The sequence below is a fragment of the Oncorhynchus gorbuscha genome, linkage group LG15 (assembly GCF_021184085.1).
Source record: "Oncorhynchus gorbuscha isolate QuinsamMale2020 ecotype Even-year linkage group LG15, OgorEven_v1.0, whole genome shotgun sequence".
Taxonomy (NCBI): domain Eukaryota; kingdom Metazoa; phylum Chordata; class Actinopteri; order Salmoniformes; family Salmonidae; genus Oncorhynchus; species Oncorhynchus gorbuscha.
Window position 1 is genome coordinate 35,804,092 of NC_060187.1, and position 11,796 is coordinate 35,815,887.

At 42.7% G+C, this 11,796-nt stretch overlaps 1 protein-coding gene across 1 annotated transcript; it reads right to left on the bottom strand.

Moving 5' to 3' along the window:
• Positions 1-188: 188 nt before the first annotated feature.
• npl (N-acetylneuraminate pyruvate lyase (dihydrodipicolinate synthase)) lies at positions 189-11,776 on the bottom strand. Its single transcript, XM_046300958.1, has 12 exons — positions 11,616-11,776; positions 10,930-11,002; positions 10,742-10,815; positions 4,913-5,000; positions 4,265-4,322; positions 4,065-4,140; positions 3,832-3,924; positions 3,556-3,701; positions 3,191-3,237; positions 1,375-1,459; positions 1,227-1,266; positions 189-1,109 (listed from the first exon to the last, which is right to left on the bottom strand). The coding sequence occupies exons 2-12, from the start codon at positions 10,998-11,000 to the stop codon at positions 964-966; spliced, it is 924 nt and encodes a 307-aa protein (XP_046156914.1). The 5' UTR covers positions 11,001-11,002; positions 11,616-11,776; the 3' UTR covers positions 189-963.
• Positions 11,777-11,796: the final 20 nt, after the last annotated feature.

Genomic DNA, 11,796 nt, shown 5'->3' on the forward strand with positions numbered 1-11,796 from the left:
AAAGCACTTCTCTGTCTGACAGAGGCAGGCAGGCACACAACCTCTGAGATCATTCTGCTTTTTGGTTTACAAATACTGAAAGAGATCTGAAACTGAAGTCATACTCTGCAGAGCCCAGAATCATAACAGAGAAAGATCGAGACAAACAAATGAACATGAAACTTGGAAGAATAACAAGTGAAAATCTATATGGCATAACATTCCGAAACGGTTGATCTTTTATTTCATATGCAATGTCCAAGAGTGTTTACAAAAATGATTCAAGTTTTGTTTAGATTTCCCTTTCACTCACATACAAGTTCAGTTATACTGTAATTCACTTTAAAGATAATATCAAGACTACAATACTGGAAAGAATGCAGTTCACACTTTTGAATTCAGTGGCAATTAAACTTATAGATGTACTGATTTACTTCAGGGTTAGGTTACAGTCTAATACAGTACTTATATGAAAAGGTATCAACCACACAAAAATGCAGTGTTGCTCCTGTAAACGACAAAGAGACTAAAAACAAATAAAGTATGAAGAAAACAACCCTGCAGGTCTCACTATAAAAACAATATAGATTACATATCAGAAACCATTTTAAGATACAAGGTGCTAAAAGTATTTTTAACAGTTCCCTAGTAGGCTATGCTCTTGATGCTCTTAATGCCCTACTACATGATGCTTGATTGCACCTCTTGCATGTCTGTGGTCTTTTTGGGCATTTTGGGCTTTTGGCAGTGGAATGTTTCTTTACATTTGAATACATGTGCAGGCAATAGTCAGTTAAATCAAACTTATTACAGTGTTAGTGTTTTCTGTTCCTCCTTATTAAAATCAATTAGAAGCAGGAGAACAGAATAGGAGATTTCAGAGTTGACATCTTGGGAGAGTCTAGATAAACAGAGAAATGCATGACTGTTTAAACTGACTGATGCTCCCAGGCTGGCCTATAAAGTCAAGCCTCTGTGCTGCTGTCATTGCTCCCCGAGGATCTGCTGGAGTCTCTGTGCTATGGAGAGGGCCTTGGGATGGGGGCAGGGCAGCAAGGGCAGGCGGGGAGGGCCCAGAGCCAATCCTGACACCTCACTCATCAGCTGCTTATTCACAGCCAAATCAAACCCTGCACACACACAAACACAATGTATCATATCACAAAAGGCACAGACTCACTCTAGGTTAATCTCACAGATGACACACATGGGAATGACTAGTGGGTGAAAATGTTGCACTCACTCACCTAGATTTATTGCATAACAGAGGATATCTTGCACCTGGAACTGCAAAGGGAGATCAAAGACATGAATCAATCAGATTATCACAGATTTAGGAAAACTACAATGATGTCCTGAGTTGTTGTTTTGTCTGAGGCTGAAAAGAAGGTGTACCTGTATAGTCCTGGCCTTGGGGAGGTCCCCTTTATCAAAGGCTGACATGAGTCTGTTCACACTGCTGCCCAGGTAGTTGTATGTGCTGGGGAGAGAGTGACATTCCTAAGACATACAGTGCATTCGGAAAGTATTCAGACCCCTCGACTTTTTCTACATTTTGTTATGTTACAGCCTTATTCTAAAATTGAGGAAAAGGTTTCATTTAATCAATCTACACACAATACCCCATAATGAAATGTTTGCTAATTCATAAAAATAAAAAGGGTCCTCCCGAGTAGCGCAGCGTTCTAAGGCACTGCATCGTGTCAATACAGACCCGGGTTCGATTCCGGGCTTTATTACAACCGGCTGTGATCGGGAGTCCCATAGGGCGGCGCACAATAGGCCCAGCATCGTCCAGGTTAGGGCTTATCGCTCTCTAGCGACTCCTTGTGGCGGGCCGGGCACCTGCAGGCTGACCAGGTTGTCAGTTGAACAGTGTTTCCTCTGACACATTGGTGTGGCTTGCTTCAGGGTTAAGCGGGCAGGTGTTAAGAAGTGCGGGTTGGCGGATCATGTTTCGGAGGACGCATGAAATCGACTTTCGCATCCAGAGCCCGTTGGGAAGTTGCAGTGATGAGACAAGATTGAAATTGAGGAGAAAAAGGGGGTAAAATACAAAACAAAAATGTAAAACAGAAAACAAATAAAAAATACCTTACATAAGTATTCAGAACCTTTGCCATGAGACTTCAAATTTAGCTCGGGTGCATCTTGTTTCCAATGATCATCCTTGAGATGTTTCTCCAACTTGAGTCCACCTGTGGTAAATTTAATGGATTGGACATGATTTGGAAAGGCACACACCTGTCTATATAAGGTCCCACAGTTGACAGTGCATGTCAGAGCAAAAATCAAGCCATGAGGTCAAAGGAATTGTCTGTAGAGTCCGAGACAGGATTGTGTCGAGGCACAGATCTGGGGAAGGGTACCAAAAAAACATTACTGCACCATTGAAGGTCCAAGAACACAGTGGCCTCCATCATTCTTAAAATGGAAGAAGTTTGGAACCACCCAAGACTATTCCTAGGAAACCTGGCACCATCCCTACAGTGAAGCATGGTGGTGGCAGCATCATGCTGTGGGGATGTTTTTCAGTGGCAGGGACTGGAAGATGACTCAGGATCGAGGCAAAGAAGAACAGAGCAAAGTACAGAGAGATCCTTGATGAAAACCTGCTCCAGAACAGGACCACAGACTGGGGCGAAGGTTCACCTTCCAACAGGACAATGACCCTAGCACACAGCCAAGACAATGCAGGAGTGGCTTTGAGACAAGTCTCTGAATGTCCTCGAGGGGCCCAGCCTGAGCCTGGACTAGAACATGATCGAACATCTCTGGAGAGACCTGAAAATAGCTGTGCAGTGAAGCTCTCCATCCAACCTGACTGAGCTTGAGGATCTGCAGAGAAGAATGGGAGAAACCCAAATACAGGTGTGCTAAGCTTGTAGCATCGTACCCAAGAAGACTCAAGGATGTAATTGCTGCCAAAGATGCTTCAACAAAGTACTGAGTAAAGGGTCTGAATACTTATGTAAATATGATATTTCAATTTTTTTCTAAAAACCTGTTTTTGCTTTGTCATTGTGGTATTGTGTGTAGATTGAGCCAATTTTTTTATTATTTTTAGAATAAGGCTGTAACATAACAAAATGTGGAAAAAGTCAAGGTGTCCAAATACCCTCAGAATGCACTGTAAGTGTCTGCCTAATGAACTGACTTCACACAGAGCCTAGTTCTCAGGGTTAAAGTATGATATCAAATAGAGACCAACCTGCCTACAGCCCCATTGGCACCCATTGCCAAAGCTCCTAGCAGTTGCTGTTAAAGAGTAAAACATTCTTTAATTAGATAAAAATAACATACTGAACACGACTTGCCTCTAAGGCAGTTCGAGTATCCCGACAGGACACATTTTTGTTGGTGCCCCAAATAAAAACACCTGATTTAAATGATAGAGGGCTTGATGATTATTTGACAAGTTGAATCAGGTGTGCTTGTCTGGGGCTACAATAAAAATGTGTACTGTTTGGGGTACTTGAGGACTGGAGTTGGGAAACACTGCTCTAAGGATAAGTTATCTTCATACTGACAGAGAGAAACAAGCACAGAGAGGGAGGAGAAAGATGAAGTGCTGACCTCATCTATACCATATAGGAGTGACCAGTGAGATGGACTATAGCTGACACACTGGCCAAAGTCCATCAGGTCGCTGCCACTGAACTTCAGCCCCTGGAACGAGGGGATCTGATTCGCTATCCCCTCCAACACATCCCTTGATCGCACTGACAGGAGAAAAGAGTGGCTGAGAATCAACATGCTTTTAATTCAAACCCTGAATATTAGAGTATCACATGCAGAGGTGCATCAAGAAGTGACCGAGTGTATCATATCAACTGAAAGCAGAGTACTCACAGTTGACCCCGGTCACAGCTGGAATGTGATAATAGTAGAAGGGCATGGCTGGGGCGGCTGCAGCCACTTCCTGGAGAAACATCCTCAGAGCATCTGAGTTCAGTGGAAGGAAACAGCGTAAGGAAAGCAAATCTCACTGCAACGTTGATCCGAGTGGAATGGCTTAGGCATACCGTAATGAGCAAACAGAACCACAAGTATACGTCACAACCCGAAAAATATGCTCAACCCACCTGCGGTGGCGGGTTTGAAGAAAGAGGGGGAGATCACTGATATCCCATCGGCTCCTATTTCAGCAGCATGTCGTGCCTGCATGGGAGACACGGAGATAGTATGACACCTTACACTGTGAGCTGTTCCAAAGCCTTGTGCCGAGTTTAGACTAGTTATGGGTAGGCAGGAGTCCCAACAGGTTGTGGCAGGGATGACTCACCAGCTCCTGGGAGTCCTTCAGACTCATGCAGCCCACGTGCACTATCACCTGCTCCAGCCTGTGAAAACACATCAACGTGTGCCAAGAAGCCAGCACGGCTTAATCAGTGACTCATTCACACACAGAGAAACAGTATTGCCACATACATTGAGCATAGCAAACATTAGGAACACCTTAATATTGAGTTGCACCACCCCCACCTCCTTTTGCCCTAAGAACAGCCTTCTATTCATGGACTTTACAATGTATCGAAAGCATTCCACAGGGATGCTGGCCCATGGTGCAGGTCTTGACAAACCGGTGCACCAGGCACCTACTACCATACCCCGTTCATAAGGCACTTTTGTCTTACCCATTCACCCTCTGAATGGCATACATACACAATTCATGTCTCAATTGTCTCAAGACTTAGAAATCCTTCCTTAACCTGTCTCCTTCCCTTCATAGAAGTGGATTTAACAAGTGACATCAATAAGAGATCATAGCTTTCACCTTGATTCACCTGGTCAGTCTCATGAAAATAGGTGTCCTTAATGTTTTGTCTACTCAGTGTATAAACCATATTACACACACACAATTGATAACCACATTCTGTATTACTTACTTGTTGGGTTTAGAGTTTGCAAGAATGGCATTTCACAGACTTACTTGTTCTTGCCCTGATGACACCACTCCACTGCAAGCAGCTTCCTCTCCTCCACAGTGAGAGACATGCCTTCTCCTGTCGTGCCATTTACTGGTGGAGCAGTTGGGGAAAAGAACAGAGGCATAACTAACAGCTGTGCTTGAGCTTGGTAGGAAAGTGATAGTACCACTATGACTTTGCACAGATCAATTGGGGGAAGATGAGCAATAACTGTGTAAGGAGGAAGCCAGACCCGGCGCCAGGATAAAGTGACTAAGGAGGCAGTTGTAATCGGCGAGGCAGCTACATTTCTGGGCATTCTTGCAATAGAATTATATTGAATTCTGCTTAGCTTACGCTATACCACAACAAACAAAGTTCAAACAGAGACTCATTGAGTGATTTTGAAGTGACAGGTTGGCATGAAAATAGGGTCCTTATAGCAGTGGTAAGACCAAAGATTCAGCAGGAGGCAGGCAGGTAGAGGTGCAAATAACTGTTGGATTTATTTACACAGCGCTGGTGTTTCAAAGATGACGCTAATATTTACAAAATAAATAAATAAATAAATAAATATATATACACACACACAGGGGCAAAAAAGTATTTAGTCAGCCACCAATTGTGCAAGTTCTCCCACTTAAGATGAGGCCTGTAATTTTCATCATAGGTACACTTCAACTATCACAGACAAAATGAGAAAAAAACCCCCAGAAAAATCACATTGTAGGATTTTTTAATGAATTTATTTGCAAATTATGGTGGAAAATAAGTATTTGGTCACCTACAAACAAGCAAGATTTCTGGCTCTCACAGACCTGTAACTTCTTCTTTAAGAGGCTCCTCTGTCCTCCACTCGTTACCTGTATTAATAGCACCTGTTTGTACTTGTTATCAGTATAAAAGACACCTGTCCACAACCTCAAACAGTCACACTCCAAACTCCACTATGGCCAAGACCAAAGAGCTGTCAAAGGACACCAGAAACAAAATTGTAGACCTGCACCAGGCTGGGAAGACTTAGTCTGCAACAGGTAAGCAGCTTGGTTTGAAGAAATCAACTGTGGGAGCAATTATTAGGAAATGGAAGACATACAAGACCACTGATAATCTCCCTCGATCTGGGGCTCCACGCAAGAGCTCACCCTGTGGGGTCAAAATGATCACAACAACGGTGAGCAAAAATCCCAGAACCACACGGGGGGGACCTAGTGAATGACCTGCAGAGAGCTGGGACCAAAGTAACAAAGCATACCATCAGTAACACACTACGCCGCCAGGGACTCAAATCCTGCAGTGCCAGACGCGTCCCCCTGCTTAAGCCAGTACATGTCCAGGCTCGTCTGAAGTTTGCTAGAGAGCATTTGGATGATCCAGAAGAAGATTGGGAGAATGTCATATGGTCAGATGAATCCAAAATATAACTTTTTGGTAAACTCAACTCGTCGTGTTTGGAGGACAAAGTATGCCGAGTTGCATCCAAAGAACACCATACCTACTGTGAAGCATGGGGGTGGAAACATCATGCTTTGGGGCTGTTTTTCTGCAAAGGGACCAGGACGACTGATCCGTGTAAAGGAAAGAATGAATGGGGCTATGTATCGTGAGATTTTGAGTGAAAACCTCCTTCCATCAGCAAGGGCATTGAAGATGAAACGTGGCTGGTTCTTTCAGCATGACAATGATCCCAAACACACCGCCCGGGCAACAAAGGAGTGGCTTCGTAAGAAGCATTTCAAGGTCCTGGAGTGGCCTAGCCAGTCTCCAGATCTCAACCCCATAGAAAATCTTTGGAGGGAGTTGAAAGTCCGTGTTGCCCAGCAACAGCCCCAAAACATCACTGCTCTAGAGGAGATCTGCATGGAGGAATGGGCCAAAATACCAGCAACAGTGTGTGAAAACCTTGTGAAGACACAGAAAACATTTGACCTCTGTTATATACCCTTTGTTGGCAATGACAAAGTATTGAGATAAGTATTTGGTCAATAACAAAAGTTTATTTTCCACCATAATTTGCAAATAAATTCATTAAATATCCTACAATGTGATTTTCTGGATTTTTTAAATAATTTGAAGTGTACCTATGATGAAAATGACAGGCCTCATCTTTTTAAGTGGGAGAACTTGCACAATTGGTGGCTGACTAAATACTTTTTTGCCCCACTGTATACACACATACACAAAATTCTGAATTCAAAATGTCAGCATTCAAAAGAAAAACCCTCTCATGAGGCACATTCTGACTTGCAGGCACTCAGATACAGCCTCCCCTTGGGTTACCAAACAGGTGGGGTCCAGCAGGCTCAGATACAGCCTCCCCTTGGGTTACCCAAAAGTGAACTAACTAGAACACCTATTCTTGGCACACAGGCCAGGTATATCTATGCAAACTAAAGTGTGCGCGTTCACACAACATTAAACATGGAGAAATCGGACACATGCTCTCCAAACAAAGACAATGAAGAAATTGACAGTAAACTGTTAAATGTTTTGCACAGTTTGTGAGGTCTCCAAACAATGTGTCTTTTTGTAGAATATCCGTAACTATACATTCTAAATGGGGGAGTAGGTTGGGATTAACTTTGCAGATAAGTACAGTATATACAGTGGCAAGAAGTATGTGAACCCTTTGGAAATACCTGGATTTCTGCATAAGTTGGACATAGAATTTGATCTGATCTTCATCTAGGTCACAACAATAGGCAAACACAGTCTGCTTAAACTAATAAACAATTATACGTTTATATGTCTTTATTGAACACACCGTGTAAACATTCACAGTGCAGGGTGGATAAAGTATATGAACCCTTGGATTATTATTATTTTTATTATGGGGATGAGATAGTTGGATGGGCTATTTATAGATGGGCTTTCTACAGGTCCAATGATTGGTAAGCTGCTCTGAGAGCTGATGCTTAAAGTTAGTGAGGGAGATGAGTCTCCAGCTTCAGTGATTTTTGCAATTCATTCCTGTAATTGGCAGTTGAGTACTGGAAGGAAAGGAAGCCAAAGGAGAAATTGGCTTTGGGGGTGACCAGTGAAATATACCTGCTGGAGCGCGTGCTACAGGTGGGTGCTGCTATGGTGACCAGTGAGCCGAGATAAGGGGGAGCTTTACCTAGCAAAGACTTATAGATGACAAGGAGCCAGTGGGTCTGGCGTCGAATATGAAGCGAGGGCCAGCCAAAGAGAGCATATAGGTCGCAGTGGTGGGTAGAATATGTGGCTTTGGTGACGAAATGGATGACACTGTGATAGACTGCTGGAGGCTATTTTGTAAATGACATTGCCGAAGTCAAGGATCGGTAGGATAGTCAGTTTTACGAGGGTATGTTTGGCAGCATGAGGGAAGGATGCTTTGTTGCGAAATTGGAAGCAGATTTAAATTTAATTTTGGATTGGAGATGCTTAATGCGAGTCTGGAAGGAGGGTGTACAGTCTAACCAGACACCTAGGTATTTGTCCACATATTCTAAGTCAGAACCGTCCAGAGTAGTGATGCTAGGCAGGCGGGCAGCGATCGGTTGAAGAGCATGCATTTAGTTTTACTAGCGTTTAAGAGCAGTTGGAGGCCACAGAAGGAGAGTTGTATGGCATTGAAGCTCGTATGGAGGTTATTTAACACAGTGCCCAAAGAAGGGCCAGAAGTATACAGAATGGTGTCGTCTGTGCAGAGGTGGATTAGAGAATCACCAGAAGCAAGAGTGACATCATTGATATATACAGAGAAAAGAGTCGGGCCGAGAATTGAACCCTGTGGCACCCCCATAGAGACTGCCAGAGGTCCAGACAACAGGCCTTCCGATTTAACACACTGAACTCCGTCTGAGTAGTAGTTGGTGAACCAGGCGAGACAGTCATTTGAGAAACCAAACTGGTTGACCCTTCTTTGGCAGCAATAACCTCTACCAAACATTTTCTGTAGTTGCGGATCAGACCTGCACAATGGTCAGGAGGAATTTTGGACCACTCCTCTTTACAAAACCGTTTCAGTTCAGCAATATTCTTGGGATGTCTGGTGTGAACTGCTCTCTTGAGGTCATGCCAGAACAACTGAAATCGGGTTGAGGTCAAGACACCATTAGGCATATTTTCTTCTGTTGTTAATTTACTTCTGTGTTTTGAGTCGTTGTCCTGTTGCATCACCCAACTTCTGTTGAGCTTCAATTGGCAGACAGCCTAACAGTCTCCTGTAAAATGTCTTGATAAACTTGGGAATTAATTTTTCCACTGATGATAGCAATCAGTCCAGGCCCCGAGGCAGCCCCAAAACATGATAATCTCTCCACCATACTTTACAGCTGGGATGAGGTTTTGATGTTGGTGTGCTGTGCCTTTTCTTCTCCACAGTGTTGTGTTCCTTCCAAACAACTCAACTGTAGTTTCATCTGTCCACAGAATATTTAGCCAGTAGCGCTGTGGATCATCCAGGTGCAGTTCAGCAAACTTCAGACGTGCAGCAGTTTTTTTGGACTGCAGTGGCTTCTTCTGTGGTGTCCTCCCATGAACACCATTCTTGTTTAGTGTTTTACGTATCACAAACTTGTCAACAGAGATGTTAGCATGTTCCAGATATTTCTGTAAGTCATTAGCTGACACTCTAGTATTCTTCTTAACCTCATTGAGCATTCTGCGCTTTGCTCGTACAGTCATCTTTGCAGGACAGCCACTCCTAGGGAGAGTAGCAACAGTGCTGAACTTTCTCCTTTTATAGACAATTTGTCTTCCTTTGACTAATGAATATCAAGGCTTTTAGAGATACTTTTGTAAACCTTTCCAGCTTTATGCAAGTCAACAATTCTTCATCTTAGGTCTTCTGTGATCTATTTTGTTTGAAGCATGGTTCACATCAGGAAATGCTTCTTGTGAATAGCAAACTTTAATTTTGTTAGTGTTTTTTATAGGGCAAGGCAGCTCTAAGCAACATCTCCAATCTCATATCATTGATTGGACTCCAGGTTAGCTGACTCCTGACAATTAGCTTTTGGAGAAGTCATTAGCCTAGGGGTTCACATACTTTTTCCAACCTACACTGTGAATGTTTAAATTATGTATTCAATATAGACAAGAAAAATACAATAATGTGTGTGTTATTATGTTTATGTCTATTGTTGTGACTTAGATGAAGATCAGATCAAATGGGATGACCAATTTATGCAGAAATCCAGGTGATTCCAAAGGGTTCACATACTTTTTCTTGCCTGTGTGTATGTGTATATATTTATTTATTTCATGGGGCATTTAAAAATATTGACAAATAATTGGCACAAAGAAACAAAAAAATTGAGAGAGATGTGCCTATATCATGTCTTCGCCACACAACCCTCCCCTCATAGCAGTTGCCCCGAGGCAGATGAACAGTTAAAAAATGTAGACTAAGTTTTTGGCTATGCAGTGGCACAAACTTCCCCGCATGAGCCATTGTTGAAGCAGGTAAGGGAGCATTCTCTCCCAAACGATGCACAAGAGACACTGGGGTTGTCTCCAGACCTCAAAACAGTGACAACTTCCGTGACACACCCAGGAACATCCCCTTTATAAGGACTCTGCCCTTATAAATAAAAAATGACAGGCGGAGGCGTATCACATTATTCACTTAGCCTACCACAGAGATGAGAAGTGTTTCATGCTTTTTACAGAAACCCAAACGAGTTATAACTAATCACCCCCCTACACACACTGCGGCCCACTCTGACCATTGTGCGGACACAGTGCAGCTGATATTTTCTTTGTGTCAACCGGTCACTCAATCATTTGACGTTGTATTTACTGTAGGGGCATAAAACTGAGGGGGAACAAGTTTGAACAGAGGGGATACCCCTCAAGGAGCCAGGTAAAGAGGAAGCTCTTACCAAATATACTCTTAACACCTTGTTGCTCTAACAGGTAGTCAACGTAGGGTCTGATCTCTGAAAGGTTGATTTCACTGTGGAGAGAGATTGGATAAAGAGTACAGTAAGTTGAAGAATGTAAAGTCAACAACAGCTCTAATCATAAATGCATACATAGCATGACCCATAAAACAAGTTAGATCACCTACCCTTCAGGAGTGAGAGGTGTAAAAGTGGCAGCTACAAGGCCAGTGGCCTTCCTGCCAACAACGGGAGTCATGGCTGTGTGAGAGAGAGAAAATATGCTGACTGTGCATGGTTGGTTGGGGGGGTCTGTTAATTTCCTGAGTTGAATTGAATCCTTCACTACAAAAGAATACCAAAACTGGTTGAATCAAACGTTGTTTCCACAAAATTTCAACCCCAACAAAATCTGATGAAATTGCTGACAACTCAACCAGATGTAAATTAGACATTGAACTGATGTCTGTGCCTAGTGGGTAGAGTAGAATTCTGCACTACAATATGAAAACAACCATGGAATGGATAATATTTCATAGCTTTACAATAATAGGTCTGATTCTTCAAACTACATTGAGCCTATAGTGACTCTCCCCTAAGACTGACATTAACTTGCCAAGCAAACAATGGCACTGACCCCTGTAACGTTATATAGCTTAATGACGATCTCGTGTATTTCTTATTTCTATTAGTCGTGTGTTTTTGTTCTACTTTACTCTATAGTACTACGGATATTGATTACTGCTTTGTTGGGGAAGAATTAGCCAGAAAGGCATTTCACAGTACTTGTGCACGTGACAATACAACCTGAAACTTAAACTATCAGTTTATCATGTTAGGCATGCAATGCATACAGTACTAAATATGTTGTTACCCGTTTTGTTTGTTCCTCCAGTAGATCCTGCACAAATAGGTGGAAATATGATGCAAGCCTTTATTTCGTTTTCTTGTTGAAGAGAGCCTGCTTTACCTTCTGCCTCTACTAGAGAGTTTTCAACATGGATTTGACGTCAAAGCTCAAGTAGGTCATGTGAGACCAGACGTTGCACATGACT